The sequence below is a fragment of the Mesoplodon mirus genome (assembly GCF_964341445.2).
Source record: "Mesoplodon mirus genome assembly, chromosome: 11".
NCBI classification, from domain to species: domain Eukaryota; kingdom Metazoa; phylum Chordata; class Mammalia; order Artiodactyla; family Ziphiidae; genus Mesoplodon; species Mesoplodon mirus.
In genome coordinates, this window is record NC_138987.1 from 26560849 (window position 1) to 26576763 (window position 15915).

General features: G+C 37.8%; 1 protein-coding gene across 1 annotated transcript in view; it reads right to left on the reverse strand.

Moving 5' to 3' along the window:
• Positions 1–2086: 2086 nt before the first annotated feature.
• IGF1 (insulin like growth factor 1) overlaps positions 2087–15915 on the reverse strand; it is a 74818-nt gene continuing 60989 nt past the window's right edge. The window contains exon 5 of the mRNA XM_082634615.1: positions 2087–8456. Within this exon, the coding sequence (XP_082490741.1) occupies positions 8397–8456 (60 nt within the window). The 3' untranslated portion in view covers positions 2087–8396. The remainder of the gene's footprint in view (positions 8457–15915) is intronic.

Sequence of the window (15915 nt, forward strand, 5' to 3'; positions counted from 1 at the left end):
ATGTTTCCAAAATGCCATCTAGGGTTAGAACTGTACCCATTGGGAATCCCTAGAGTGGGATAACTAAGGCATTTCTGAGGGACAGGGATGTAGGAACATGGACTCTGTGAGTCCATATTTTTGTCTGTGGAAGCCTTGCTTCAACCACATTCCTTGAGACCACAGTGACTTTGACAAACTGTCAGGAGAACAATAGGTGTAGTGTTGCCAGAGCTCTTGGCAAGATCCTTTATGATCAACTTCTAGTTTTACTTGTGCAGAAATGGTTTATTTCTGGACTGTATAAGGGCTCAAGACATACCCTTTCTCACTGAGATTGATTTACCATTGGGTATTACATATGTGATACGAAGGACTATCACGAAACGACATTGCGATGTGAACAGTAGAGGAATGGCAGTAGGTAAGGTTAAAAGCCCAGTTAGATATATTGATTATTGAGCAGAAATTCTAATTTATCTTAATAATACCATATCCAAAAACACTTTATCACTCAAAGTTAGCTATATTTCTGCCTCTAGCATGTACAACCAAATTTGAACAAGAAGGTGACTGTCAGTACCTGGAATTGTCCCTGTGTCTGGATTGAGGCATGAATGGTGAAGTAGTGAAAACACAGGTTTGATGTCTTCAAACCCAGATTCAAGTCTACCCTGCCTGGCTGTGACCTTCAGTACATTAAATAATGTCTTTGAGCCTCCATTTCTTCATCTGTATAATAGGGTTCATAGCAGTGCCTGACACATAGGGTTTTCGTAAGGACGAATGAGATAACATAGGTGAACCATTTGGTATAGTGACTGACCCATGGTAAGTTCTCAGCAAATATTAACCATTGTTGGGGTGGTGGTAATTATCATTCACACAGATCTTACAGGAAGGAAAAATACCATTTTCAAAAACAGGCTGTAATTTGGCCTAGATGATCTTAAAGGAAGACAGAATTCCTTAGGGACAGAATTGCTCTTCTGTTTAGGAAAAACAACTTTTGGGCATATGCAATGATAAAAGGTGAGCGGGCCTGCCCCCATCCCCACTACCGGCAAAGCTGTGATGGAGGAAATAGCAGAATTTTCTTGCGAGTTCTTTCTAAGGGAGAGGATGAAGGGTTGGATAGGAAGTAATTCCTGGGAGAGTTTGCAGAAGAGAGGAAGGGAATCTTACTAAGATGAAAGTGATGACTGAGATCTTTCTGCCCTCTCACTTCAACATCCACAAAACCTTTAGTGAAAAGGCTGTCCCCAGGCTAGCCATGCGCATGCGCACGTGCGTGCACGCCCTGCTGTTAGAAGCTTTTGGCCCCTGGAGGTCTGATGCAGAGCACAAACAGAACGAGGAAGTTAGTCCTCTTGTTGGGCCTAGGGAGAACCATGGAGACTTTGAGTGAGTGAAGTTGGGCGTGATGGTGAGCCCCACATGGGAAAATGATACAGGAAACTTTAGTAATATTATTAGTTCCTTAAAATCAAGTACAAAGCTCATGGGCCTTTTTTACATTTAGGTAGCTTTCCAAATAACTCATGGACGGTTTAAGAAAAGGGAAACAGAATGAGATGCTTTCAAACAACAAGAGGGAAATCACTAATCTTTCCACTTTGTGCTTCCACAAATGCTACTGTGAGTTTGATATTCACAGTATCTATTCAGTAAAGAATTAGAAAGATTTATTGAAACAGAAATTCAGTGTTGAGAGATCACATTCTTATAACATTTCCCGATATTGGGAGTGTATTAAATGCTACTTGTATATTATGTACCCTACGTGATAAAAAACCTTTTCCCAAATGCTTTGTCATGGATTATAACTCACTGTTGGGTTATGGTACGTGGGGATGGGTTACTTAAACCTGCTTTATTGTTAATGCATCTACTGTACAATTCATACATCTCTTACATAGTTTGTCCAAGTTCTTTGAAGCATTTATTTTTAAATATAATCTGTAAATTCTATAAGATATCTCCATTCTGGTGTATGATTAGTTTTATTTTCTGGGTAAGTTTTCTTGTTTATTTGTTGCAATGACCTTAATTAATAAAAATGCTACATGACAATAGAATTCTTAAGGAATGACACATTACACCAACATTGTCCAAAAGAACTAATTAATCAAACATGATTAATTTTAATGTAATTACTAAAGAAAGATATATCATTTTATTATGACGCTCTAGCCATACATTTTCAAAATATGCTTATTAAACAGTAAATGTCAGATAATGATTCAGTTAGTTACATTTTTAGAAGTCGTTAGGATTGATATTCCTCTGCCATAAATGAATTGAATAATAATTTCAAATACAGAGTTAATTTAATAAAAAATATGCTTTTGAACTAAGACAGATAAAATCAATGACCAATGATTATTTTCTGGTTTCAAAGTAGCAGGGAAGATTAATTCAGTGTCTGTAAGTTTATTTATCACACTTGGCCTAAATGTGATAAAAACAAATGAAGCAAAACACATGATGTAATCCCAGTTTTCACACTTCATTAGCTCTCTCAGCAAAAAAGAGATCTGACATAGTATTTGGGGCCTTTGTATAAACTGAATACAAGCTACATGATGTTTGAAAGTTTTTGATATTTGAATAGACATTTTAATAATACACAGACACAGATAAGAGATGTGAGTAGGTGGCTTGAGGTTTCAGAGTCCCTCCTGCAGTGTGTTTAGCAGCAGGTACAAGATAAATATCCAAACAAAATCAGATTAAGGGATTAACAGTAGTGACTTTGCTATGGGTGGGTGAGTGGGGCCAGTGGGTGGTTTGGAAGGGATTTTCGAGTTCTTTTTTCATTTTTCCTACTTTTACATCAGTGCATTTTGGGCAAAAGAAAATGAGTAATGTTTAATTTTTAGATACAGTAGGGCTGGACAATTAAAAAAGGAATATTCTAAGGATTGTGAAGGTCATTTCGAAGGTGACAGGTGATTCAGCAGGGGTTAAATAGGAGAAACTATCTCTATCTTAACTTAAATTTCAATTGGGCAGTAACATTTGAACTTTTGTGTTCTCTTTTTAAGTTGTTTTTTCTTGAAAGACCTTATCAATGACAGCTGAAGAATGGGGAGAAACGGTGACCGTGTTTAAGATCAATGTGGCATCATAAATTAAGAAGGAACATGTGAAATGTATGCTTTAAAAGAGGCCCCTTTAATTCTAGGGTTTCAGCTTGGTCAGCCCTCTACAAAATTTTGAGGCAGATACTAAATGAATAAGGACTAAGAGGAAAAAAGACAGTTTCAAGAACTCCCTGGGCCTCTGTCTCATCTGTGAGAGGTTTCCTACAAAAAGTGTTGTTCCAGATAGGATTTGGTTATTTAAATTTGTATCTTTATCCTGTACCATACGCACTTAAAGCTCAGACAGTCTTCTCATCTCCTTTTTTTTTTTTAAATAGAAATCACACAAAAAAGATATCTATGTATCAGTTTCTAATACCTAACAGGAAAGTCTTTTAGAATATTAACATAGCAATAAGCAAATACGTACTATAGGATTAAACACTAGCATTGAAAACAAACAAACAAACCAAAAACAAAGAATCAACAAAATTTTCCTCTTGTTTTTGCCCCTTCAGATTCTGGACTTTATGAGCATTGCAGGAGAGGGGCATAAAGAATCGCGCTTATTTTATTTTAAAATTTCAAAATAAATGATGCCATAATGATGCATAAATCAGATTTATCTTTCGAAAACATTGACGGGAAAGCCCAGGTGATTTGAGTGGGAATGCTCTTTCTTATGAAGAGAACCAAATAGGATCTGTCTCTAATAAATTAGTACAATCTTTTAAGATTAAAAATAGCAAAAACGTTTTAAATAGTCTGATTATAGCTTCAACAAGTCAAACATACATTTCTATCTAGCCTATAGTTTTAAAGAGTCTATGTGGGTTTAACTTATCATCCCTCATTCCAATATAAAAAAAGAAGAAAAAAAACAAGTCATTTTTGAACATTAAGATATTCATAAAGACTGTATAAAGTAAAAAACAAAACAAAACAAAAACAAAAAAATCTTCACAGATTGTTAGCCATCTCTTTCAACGGTTTCTTATAAATTCTTCTCTTTCCTTATCAGTAGATAACCCCCATCTCAGAAGGAAATACTTGCCAACACTTCCCAATGAGATCAGTGATTGCTTTTTATGAGAGCTACTGCTCTTTGAGATGTTTAGGTGAAGGGAGAATATCTTCTATAAACCAGTAAACTCCAAAGAATTACTCAAGGGGGATGTGGCAGAAGCTATTTTTAGAAGGTGAATCTATGCATTTTTCTTTTTGTTTTTATTTTTGCCACTTGCTGAATATCTGTTTTAGAGCAGAGAGCGCGCGCACACACATGCACACACACGTGCACACATGTGCACACACAATCAATGAGTAACTTAATCATCTTTTCAGTTCTGCCATTTGCCTATAAGCTCTTTTTTTTTTCTTTCCCATTTATACTCCATGCTCTTGAATCAAGGTGTTCATATTGGATAATATATTGCTAATTTTATTGAGTTTGTGAGCCAACAAAATAATGGAGCCTTCTAACTTAAAAAAATTTCCATCTTCTGCCCTTGCACCCCCAAACTCACAATTTGGTGAACAGTACACTACTTGTGAGTGATATAAAGTTGAAAGGTGGTGGTGACTAGACCTAATGCTATTTTCTTAAGCCATCTATCTAAAGAATTGTTTTTTTCATACTTTAAAAAAATATGTCTATGCTTTCTTTTTTTTTCTTTTTTTCTTTTTTTTTTTTAGTCAAGTACTTTCTTAAAGAAACAATAGCACCACATTGGCATAGCTGGCCAAACAATAAATGGGAAAGCAAAATGTGCTACATCTTCCATTTTAAGCATTCTCCCAAGTACATAAACTAATAACAGAAACCCTGAAGTCATAGTGCATGAGATGGTTTCATCTACACAAACACTGACATTCCAAGGAGGGGAAGGATTCTCAAGGGAGGCCAGGCTTTTTTTTTTTTTTTTTTTTTTTTTTAAAGATTTTTCAAGGAAGTGATTTCTTCTCAGTATTCCATTGGACTCTTAAGATGAGTGTGTGTGTGCACGTGTCTATGTGTGTGTGTGTGTGTGTGTGTGTGTGTGTAGGGTGGGTATTGGGAGACTTTTTCTTTATCTCTAGAAGAGTGGATTCTGATGGAAAGATGCTTTAACTTTTTCAGTGGAGCTTCCTCATCTTAAGATGTTCAAATAATACAATTATACTATTTGGGGAAGTGGGAATGGAAATTTGACCTAGGTATTCAGTGTTGTCAATTAAACTGGAAATCAACCCATAAATTAAAAGCTCATTCTTACCAGTATTTATAGCTCTTTCATAAACGTCTTGATATTGCCTCATCTCAAAATTCTAAAGCAAAGCTTATAAAGTTTTGAGCTGTAAGATTTTATGTGCTTCCTTCTGTCAGTACCAGGTCATTCTGCTGTAGTATATAGTGATCAGCTGACTTCTGGAGTTGACAGCAATTTGTCTTCTAGTTTTAAATCATTTGAAAATAAGATAGTGGGTTAGTATAATTAGTTAATTTTTAATTAGCTAACTTATGATACAGTTGGAGAGGACTATGTATTAGAAAAAGTTAAGAAGGGTAATATGACTTCGCATATTTAAGCTTTCCTCACTGGGGTATTTTTTGCTGTGAACAGAATTATTAAGTGAATCAAATAAGTCATAGACACTCTTAGAATTACTGTATTCAACTATGTCTGGAAACTTACAGGTCTGCAGAAGGTTGCATGTAAAGTGTTGTTCATAGTTAGTAATTTTAAAAGGTACACACTAGGAATAAGAAATAAAAATCAGAGTGCCATTTTGGGAAAATGGGTCCAGCATCTCATTCCATAGAACCCATATGTCTAGAAGACAGATAAAGGGCAAAATTACCTATGGTTTCTTTTACATCTGTCCACAGTGATCAGAACATAGCTCTGCATGCCAAGGGTGCTAAATTCAAATAACACTGTGGACTAAGGTTAAAATACTAGTTGGCTGACCAGAGGTGTCCATTAAATAGGCCTTCTTTTTGCATATGTTCGGAGATCCAGGAAATCTTGTTTTTTTCTGGCCTCTGAACCTTGAGGTGAACCAGTGGGATGTAGACTAAAGATGTTATTTTTGTTTTGCATGTACACTCTCCAAGAATAAAAGGGATATAGTTTTCATGAAATAATCAAGCCTGGTTGCTTTTCACCAAAAAGTTCTAAGGCAGATAAAAAGATCTGAATGATGGATGATTCATTGTTTTAATAAGAAAATCTTGATATGTAGACAGGTAATATTTTCTAGGTCAGCATGGACCTGTCCTCATCATTGGATTTCCTTGATACCAGTTTTCAATTGAATGGATAAGACACATCCACAGAGGACTAGAGGCCACTCTTCTAAGCAGACATGAGGGAAAATTTCTAGCTGTGAAGGAAATGTTTGTCTTTCAACTAGCAACTCTAATCAAGCATTAACCAAAAATATATGTATATATCAGTATCTCCAAGGATAAGAACAAAATTCATTAAAGAAAGTAAATTTGTAACATTTTATTAGTTATTATTTCAATATTTGAAATCTTGGGACTTTTTTAGATTACTTGAAAAGCGGAAAGAACTGTTTTTCAAAATGAATAGAGTATCATTTATAATATTAGAAGAAGTATTATTAGGTTATTAGTAACTTCCTGGCAGAGTCAGTAAGTGCTAGCAAATGGAATAATCATCCTTTCGCTGGTAGAAATCTTTGTTTCTCTCCTTTTTTCTTTTCCTCTCTTTTCACTTTGTATTCATAAATCCAAATGCAGAATTCAAAATCAAATTGCAGATCAAATGTTTCTAGGTTATTTTGAAAAGTGTTTTAAAAGAGATTGAGCTGTTAGCTTTTAACAAGTAGTTAGTTGGATAGTTAGTTGGATAGCTTCACTGACAAGAACTGGCATGTCAGGAGCATTCAGCTTATCAATTTTCTAGCTATGCTGTGAATGAGTTGTTCATAGATTTCCTTGCATCCCAGCAACTCAAGGGCTCTGATCTTGACGCCCTCATAGCAACTCAGGATAAAAATCTGGAGCTTTATCTTTTTAATCCTCATACCACCCCTGTGAGGTAGGTAGATGACATATTGTCCCCATTTTGCAGATGAGGAAACTGAGGCACAGAGAGGTGAAGTGACTTGCCCAAGGTCACAGAGTGGTGAGTCCGTGACAGAGTCGGCAGATGTTTGTTTCTTCAGCGAGAATAAGAAACCAGGACTTAAAATTCCTAGCCTACTGCTTCTTCTACTCCTCTCTGGACTCGCCAATCAGATTTGCATCAGTGGACTTTGTGTCTTATTTCTTTTGGAAGGCATAATTGGGGAACTTTTCTTTCCCAAATGGTTAAATTTTGAGTACCCTTCCCCTCTGTGTCACCTTTGGCTCCAGGCTTCCTCTTTTATTTTGCTTTCACCTTTTACCGTTTTGGCCAGACTCTTTCATATAACAAACTACAAAATAGCACCATTGTACTAAAAAACAGAGTTTTACATACTGTTTGATACATCCTGTATTATTGACATGCTAAATTTACATAGTGCTTTATATGGAAAAAATAAAAAGAGAGAAGTACTGATTAGGTCGCACACTAACTCATCATTTGAAGGAACCATTCAGAGTTTGAGACTTTCTATGCTTAAAACATATGCCTAAAATGATTGGCCTCAAAGTTGCAACTACTTGCAATTTTTTTAGCAAGATGTGGAAATAATAAAGCTTTGTGTCTAAAATAAATGCATCCAACTTATATTTGGTACAAATGCCACAGATGGAATCTTGTGGGTTAAAAATTGGTGTGCTATTTGACTGCTTGCTGCTGCTATTGAGGAGGCCAAATTTGGCAAATAAAAAGGTGATGAAGGGGGAAGGGGGATAGACGAACAAGATTACCAGACACTGTAAAACAAACAGCCTGTGTTGCGTAGAAAGAAGTGCAAATAAACAAATTAATAAACCACTTAGATAAGGCTGCTGAATGAATGTCTCTAGCAGCCAAGATTCAGAGACAAATGTAGTGCAACTGGATCTATATAACACCCATGCATTTGTGGCTCTTGAGAGGCAGGGACTAAGATCTATATATATATTTTCTCTATAGAACATTATTGATAAAGGATCAACAGCAATCTACCAACTCCAGGACCATTTTTGCAAGGTGCAAAGCTTTTAACAATCACTCCTAAAGACATTGTTGGAATGTTTACTTGCGTATTTCATTGGGGGGGAATGCCCATCTTTTGAAATGTTATCAAACTTATTTTTTTGGTAGGTCTTCTGGTGTTTAACAGGTAACTCGTGCAGAGCAAAGGATCCTGCCAGTGGCATGTCATTCTTCACTCTTCAGGAAGGTCTTCCTACATTCTGTAGTTCTTGTTTCCTGCACTCCCTCTACTTGTGTTCTTCAAATGTACTTCCTAAAAATAAGGGAGAAAAAGTGACATTACTTTGATGAAGTTTTTTGTATCCTACCTATCTATTTCTAACATTGGGTCTCAACCTTTCATATCTGTGCCTCACCACTCAATTTAACAGACAGCTTGGGCCAAGTTTTTCTGAGAAAGACATATAAGTAGATGGGCCTGTAGTTTTTAGTTTAGCCAAACCTCACTCAGGCTTCTATTCATCCTTGATGGCATGGGAACCACAGATTGCTTTATAATTACACAAAAAATGTGTTTTTATTCATCAGCTACTATCACAGATTCCTTGACAGGAAGGAGATCCTTTAAAATTCAGTCTTCTGGACTGTAACATCTTTTCCTAGTGAGGAAAAAGACCACATTTTGGGACCATCCTCTGTTGTTTTATTTCATTTTGTTCTGTTTTAGTTTTTGTAAAAAGGAGCTATTTCTTTTTCATTTTTTTCTTTATCTCCTTTGGAGAGAGGCAGAGCTTTAGAAGTAGAAGATTGGGAATTTTTGTAGTTGATTTAGAATCTATAAAATCACAGACATTCTAAGCTGTGCTCAAATCCAGCTCTTCCATTTTCTAGCTATGTGAACTTGTGCAGGTGACAATCTCGTGTGTCTCAATTTCATCCATAAACTAGGATAATAATAGTTTCTACATTGTAGGATTAAGGATTAAATAATTAGAACATAAAAGCACTTATAATAGGCCTGGCACATGGTAAGCACTATGTAAGTATTACCAATTGTTATTTACTCTTATTATTTCATCTTTACTGGAAGGTAACCATTCTTGGATTAAAAATTCTGGATTCCTTGCTTTGGTGCTACCATTCACCTATCAACAAGCAATTCTGTTATCCAAGGAATATTGAGTTTTGCTTAGAAGCCCTATGATAGTAGGGACTTGTCTCTGTTCACTGTTACAGCCCCATGTCTAGAGCAGTGCCCAGAACATCTCAGGTGCTCAATAAATAGCTATAGAATGAATTGAATGAATGAATGAATATAATGGACCTTCTGATAATGTGAAGAATCAAGTCATTATACTTCTTCTGTAATTATTATTTTATCCTTGAATATACTTAAATAGCAACATTAATTTAGACAAATAAGATGTAAAATAAAATCTGGGAGGAGATAACATTTGCATGCATAAACATCAGGTGCTGCTTCTCTTGATTTCACTTCTAGTCAGGAGGCCCTTAGAGAAGGATGTAATAGATAATTATTGGTACAGAGTGAGGTTCAAGGATTCAGTGTCCTTTTTCCTGGGAACATTTTCCATCAAGACCCAAACCAAGAATTCTCACCATGGTGACTGGAATCTCCAAATTCTTCCTTCTGGCTAAGGAAATGATCAATCACCCAATCATTGTTAGAAGTTTAGAGATCATTGTAAGGGACCTTGGAGATCACTTAGCCCTGAGAACTGGAGAGGGTAAGAAGGTGGGGCAGTATCAACTACCAGTCCCTGGAAGTTGTACCTATTGACTAAGACCCATAGGGATTTGATAATTTTTCTTACACATGTTTTTCAGCTCTACCTGGAACATTAGAGTTATCACCAAGACCTTTATAAAAGCAAGTTAGCACTTTGTAAGTTGATGGTCAAAATATCTTGTACCTACTGAATAGAAGGAAGATCATTGTGTAAAAATGTTTTTTAAAATATCTAGCTCAGTGGCCACTGAAAAAAAAACTTTGTGGGGATAAATTGGGCATTTGTATAGGATAGCTTGAAATGCTATCATTTAAAATCCTGCCACTTTTCCCCCAAATATCGTACAACTTCTACAAAGTTCACTTAACACGCATTTGTTGCTCTGCTGTTAAGCTAACAGTAAAGTATCTGCTGTTAAGCTAACGGTAAAGTTTGTATTCCTTCCTAATCTTACCTTTTAATCTGCTTCCTTAAAGGAGTTCTCCAGAAAATGGAAAAAAGACATATGGGGCTACAGAGTAGAGACACTATTGTCCCAAACTCCTTGAAACATTCCTGTTCAGTTCTCAGTAGACCCTGCTGATTGTATATGGCTCATCAACCCCCCACAATCGCTATTATTAAGGACACTATCAGTCTATCAAACTAGTAACCAAATTAACCAACAGGTCTAAAAATACCCTAACTTGGGTTTTACCTCTTTTTCTGTTTAAGAGGCATGCCAGCTTAGAAAAAGAAGATTTTTAAGAATCTGGATAAAGTCCCAACTAGGAAAATGCTCCAGAATGAGATGGTAACAAGTAAAAAGAAAGCACATGAGGTAGTTAATCTTCAGTCTTCCTCTCAAGCCAAATTAATCTCAGATTTTCAGAAGAAAAAAATCAGGTATCTTCTATGCTTCCCTCTTCAAATTCATGAGGGCTGTAGCAAAAAGGATTGGAGTTAGCTTGGCCAACCATATAGATCTTATTCTTTTCCCCAACAGAGAGATTCTTTTTCCCTCAAAGCAGAAGTTTAAAGTGCAAAGTCTGAGTGGAGGGATCTTCTGGCCTATTTCTTCTGGGTCTGTCTCGGCATCGCAGCAAAGTCACGGGCAGAAACTCACTTGATAAAGCTGACACTGCTCCAAGCAGCATGGTTCCCATGCACACAGGCGTACGGTGGAGGCCATTCAAAACCAGCTGGGATGTCGTCTGGTTTGCATTTGGCTCTCTTCCCAGGCTCTCACATGTGACTTCTTTGTTGCAGACAATAACAGTGACAAAACAAAAGCACTCAGGGATTTAGTCTCAATTGCATCTGTTGCTTTGCTCATTGTCTTAATTTAATGATGCGGGCCACCTGACAATGGGTGGCAAGTGGAGGCATGTTAGAAGCAGCCGTCGGAGCTGGCACCCACCTTCAATGCACTTCTTGAAGGGGTTATGAAACTGTCCCACATTCAGCCAAGCAAAAACGTTTCACTTCAACAGCTTGTCCAAGACAAACAAACCAGCTGAAACTGTTTCTAGTATGTAACTAGACAGATTTTTGAAAGGAAAACAGTAGTGAGTAAATACTGTTTCCTATTGACACCAGGGAAGGTAAGATTATTTACAAGAAAAATGCTGGTCCTTTAGCTCACTGGGGTTGGTTGAGGAAATTTACCCTCTGAAGGAAGGGTTAACCAACTCACGAGGAAATAGGTTTGATAGGGGTTAATTTGTGATATACTTTATTACACAGTTTGTACCGTACACAGGTATTTAGGAAGCTGGAAAATGCCCTGCAGGGGTCATTCATATTCCCCTGTTATCTCTTAGCACATCCTAGCTCTTGGTTTTTTCCAAAGGAAAGCTATCCACAAACTTTTGGATTAAGATTGCTGAGAGCTAATGACAATGGCAATACTAGTAATCCTGATTAAAATTTGCACACACTTTACAGTTTACACAGTAGTCTCAGTGAACCCTCCCAACAACCTTGTGAGATGATGTTGTTTGCATCTGTCTCATTCACAATCTGAGGCTCCCTAAGATTTAGTGACTTGCTTGAGGTCACATAGGAACAAATCGAGAGATCTAGAACTAATAGTAAAATAATTTATTATTTTAATAAAAGAATAACAATTCTATCACTTGAACATTTGTATGTTCTGGACACTGTATTATAAGGTGCTAATTGTATACATTCTCTTATTTAATTTTCATAGTTCTCTTGGAGATGGGTACTAGTGCCTTGCCCATTTTACCTTTATGGAATATGAAGCTTATAAAAGCTAAACAACTTTCCTAATTTCTTACAGTGAAGATATGACCACGGTTGGAATTTGTATCAGTCCCTTCTGATTCTGGAGCTCACCAGTTAGCCACTCTGCCATACTGCCTCTCTAAGAGTTAAGACAATATCTGGTGCCTCAAAATCCAAATCTCTTGCCAGTAACAATAACTGATAATGTCACGAGCTGCCCATGATCCCAAATGGTGGTAGATGCTGGTTTGGAGGCTAAGGCAAGACTCTAGGGGGGTGGCCTCCTTTATCACAGTGTGAGCTGAGTCCTGTTTTTATGGTTAGTGATAGAGGTCTAGTAGCACAGCATTCATTTAACAAAAGCTAACCCTGTGGATGTTATAAGCCCTTATTTTCTCCCTGCCTATCTTTATGAGATTTTGCCCAAGAGACAGAATCTAAAAGAAGGATGATAATAGGCCCTTTACATTTTAGGGAGGGAGCAGTGATGTTTTCAATAGACTCTGTTTCCATCTCCACCCACTGCAAACAAGTTAAGTATTGTATGACATAAACTCTAAGAAAAGACTGGCACCCTATAAAAAATGCTAGGCAAATACTGTCCATCATGGAATGTTAGCAGCCTATTGTACAGCATAAAGTTCTAACTGAGCATTGACCTTCTCCTTAACAGGGCAAAATGGAAAAAAGAAAGAGCAGTGGATGATTGAAGAGATGGCCCAGATGTCAGCTCTTTACCTGTTGAAAAGGATGTGCTCTAGATATTTTTCTGGCTTGGCCTGGAGACACATGAAATTGTAGAGGATGATTTAGATGTCTCAACATCAACTTTGATGTCTTGTTATTTTGGGGGATTACAAGTTCAAATTCCAGGAGAGTGAGGTCAGTCTTTCATCTCTGGGAGCCAAGCAGAGTGAGTGTCATGCAATCAACTCAGTGCTTTGGGATGTGGCTTTTAAAACCAAAGGACAAAGTGCACTTTTCAAGAGATGTATGCTCCTGGTGGAGTAACTGCCTCTTTAACAAAGTGAGAGATGTATAGTCTGGGCACAGTGTTGGTCTGCTCAGCCTCTTATTTACTTATTTTTTCTGGAAAGACCTCATCCTATCTTTTATGTGGTTATAGTGGGAATGCACATTTTTTTCCAATATGATTGTCTCCTCTGGCCATAGTGGATGGGTCTGGCACGCCCCTCCCATATCTCAAGAAGAGTATGGTGGGGAAACCAAGGCAGACCCAATTTCTGGGAAACACAAGATTCTTTTACTGGCCAGCTTTGGCTCAAGGGCTCCTCAGTGGCTTTGCTGAACTTTGCTTAGACTGTTCAGCAGTCTAGGATGCTTCCACCCAACTGTCTCTCTTCCTCTGCTTCATTGGGGTCAGACTTGCATTGCATTCTGATGGCTTGTTCAGGCTTCCCTGATCCTCTCCTACTGCTTTTCACACAGGCATTTCCCCTAATGAAATCCTTGCTCCTTTAACCCAGTCTCATTTATGTTTCTCGGAGGTCCTGGGCTTACATACCTAGCTTGGATGCCAGCTCCCAGCACAGAATTGTGTGACCTTTGACAATCACTACATTCTTCTCTCCTTCTGTTTCCTGTTTTGTAAAATGAAAGGGTGGGGTAAGAGCACCCACCTCCTAATGTTATGATTGCATGTGATCACCTTTACACATTTACCTGGCAGAGTTGTATGCAAGAGAGCCTACTGTTTCAAGGGCCCTTGGTTTAGATCTATTTTGTGAGCTTGATGGCAACACCAGTCTGTTCTGACTTCTGTGCTGTCAGAATACACTCTGGGTCTACCTTTGCTAGAGCATTGATGTGCTGTGGGATAAATTACGTAAGTGTTCACTTCCCCACTAAAAAGTAAACTCCTTGAGGTCAGGTAGCATTGTTCCTGCACCTCTGTCTCCTCCCTGGATGCATGTTGCTTTGAGCAAAGTGGCAAACCAGGAAATGCTTGTTAAATTGATTTAAATTTCCCACAGGAGTGGTGGAATAGAGTTCAGGTCATAGCAAGCCGTGTATGGCTTCCTACTTCCTGCTGTGCACAGAGCCCCCTCCGGTCTCAGAACTTACAACTGGTGGGCTGCAGTACAGTAAATATCAGTGAAGAAATGCAGAAGTGAGCACAATGCATGATTAACACGGAAGAGTCTGTCTTGAGTTTGGATTCTGGTCTGACCACTTGTTAGGGCAAGATCTTGGCAAGACATTTAGCTGCCCTTAGCCCAAGTTTTCTAATCTGTGCAACGCGGGTAATTATAGCATTTACCCTACAGGCTAACACTGAAGATTAAATGAGGTGATTCGTGATAGTGCTTACCACAGAGCATATGCCTAATAAATAACAGCTCTTATTATTGCCTTTTAAAAAATAGTTACTGTTGTCAAAGCACACCCCATGCTTGGGTGCTGCCCTTTCTCTGGCTGGTGAAAGAGTAGTTATTTACTGGTTGCCCAGGGCTCCCTTGAGTGCTGGGATAGCAGATGTATAGCTCTTTTTTCTAGTGACTGGTACATCCCTAGGAATCCCCAGGTTTAGGGACTGTATTTATACCATAATTATTCACAGATTATCCTGTCTTGGCAACTTTCTTACTTTTCAAAGGACACCACCTGACTCTGTTTCAAGTATTTCTATCTATGATGTAAGAAATCACTACCAAAATGGTTTAAAAGCCTGAAAAAGAAAAAAAAAAAAAAAAAAAACGAAAGGGAGGGACTTCCCTGGTGGTGCAGTGGTTAAGAATCTGCCTGCCAATGCAGGGGACATGGGTTTGAGCCCTGGTCCGGGAAGATCCCACATGCCGCAGAGAAACTAAGCCCATGCACCACAACTACCGAGCCTGCACTCTAGAACCCGCAAACTACAACTACTGAGCCCACGTGCCACAACTACAGAAGCCCACACACCTAGTGCCCATGCTCCGCAACAAGAGAAGCCACCGCAATGAGAAGCCTGCACACCGCAATGAAGAGCAGCTCCCTATCACCACAACTAGAGAAAGCCTTTCCGCAGCAACAAAGACCCAACGCAGCCAAAAAAAAAAAAGAAAAAAAAAATTAAACCAAAAAAAAAAAAAGGAAAGGGAAAAAAAATCTGAAGGGTATTTTCCCTTGCTGGCAATAGTTATTTATGTTGCCTTTAATAGTCTTGAAGGATGTTGTAAAATACTTCAGGGCTGCTTAGACTGTTGATTATATGGGCAGCCTGTTTAGTTAGCTGTTTGTGTTTGTTTTACATTTTTAAATTAAGAAAAAAAAACTTTAAGCACAGCATCTTTCCCAGGGGGAGTTGATTTTGGAATTGCTGAAAGGTTCAAATGTTGTGGTATTTAAAAAAGTGGAACACCAGATTCTAGCAATTTCACTGATATGTACTAAAGATTCAGCACATTTTTACCTAAAAACTGGATTTGATTATTCTTTTTCTCTTAAGCCTCCAGAATGGCATTGTTTCATCTGACATACAACATATGCTGGAGTACTTAAACTCATGTATGTGGTAATTAATATTATAATGTTCTGGGGAGATGGCAGGCTCAGGGTTGTTACCTTTTAGTGTCATTTCAACGCAATAGTGATGAGTTCAGAGGATTAGTAGGAAAGGGTGTTGCCCTCTTCCACTCATTCTTTGTGTGTGTGACAAATCTGGGCAGAACATTCAAATACTGTGTTCTGAATTTTCCTCCTCACTGAATTGAGAGAAATTTTGCAAGTTTGGAAGGCTCTTCTGAACTTTTAGGATGAACAAAATAACACAATGACAAGTTAAAGTGATTT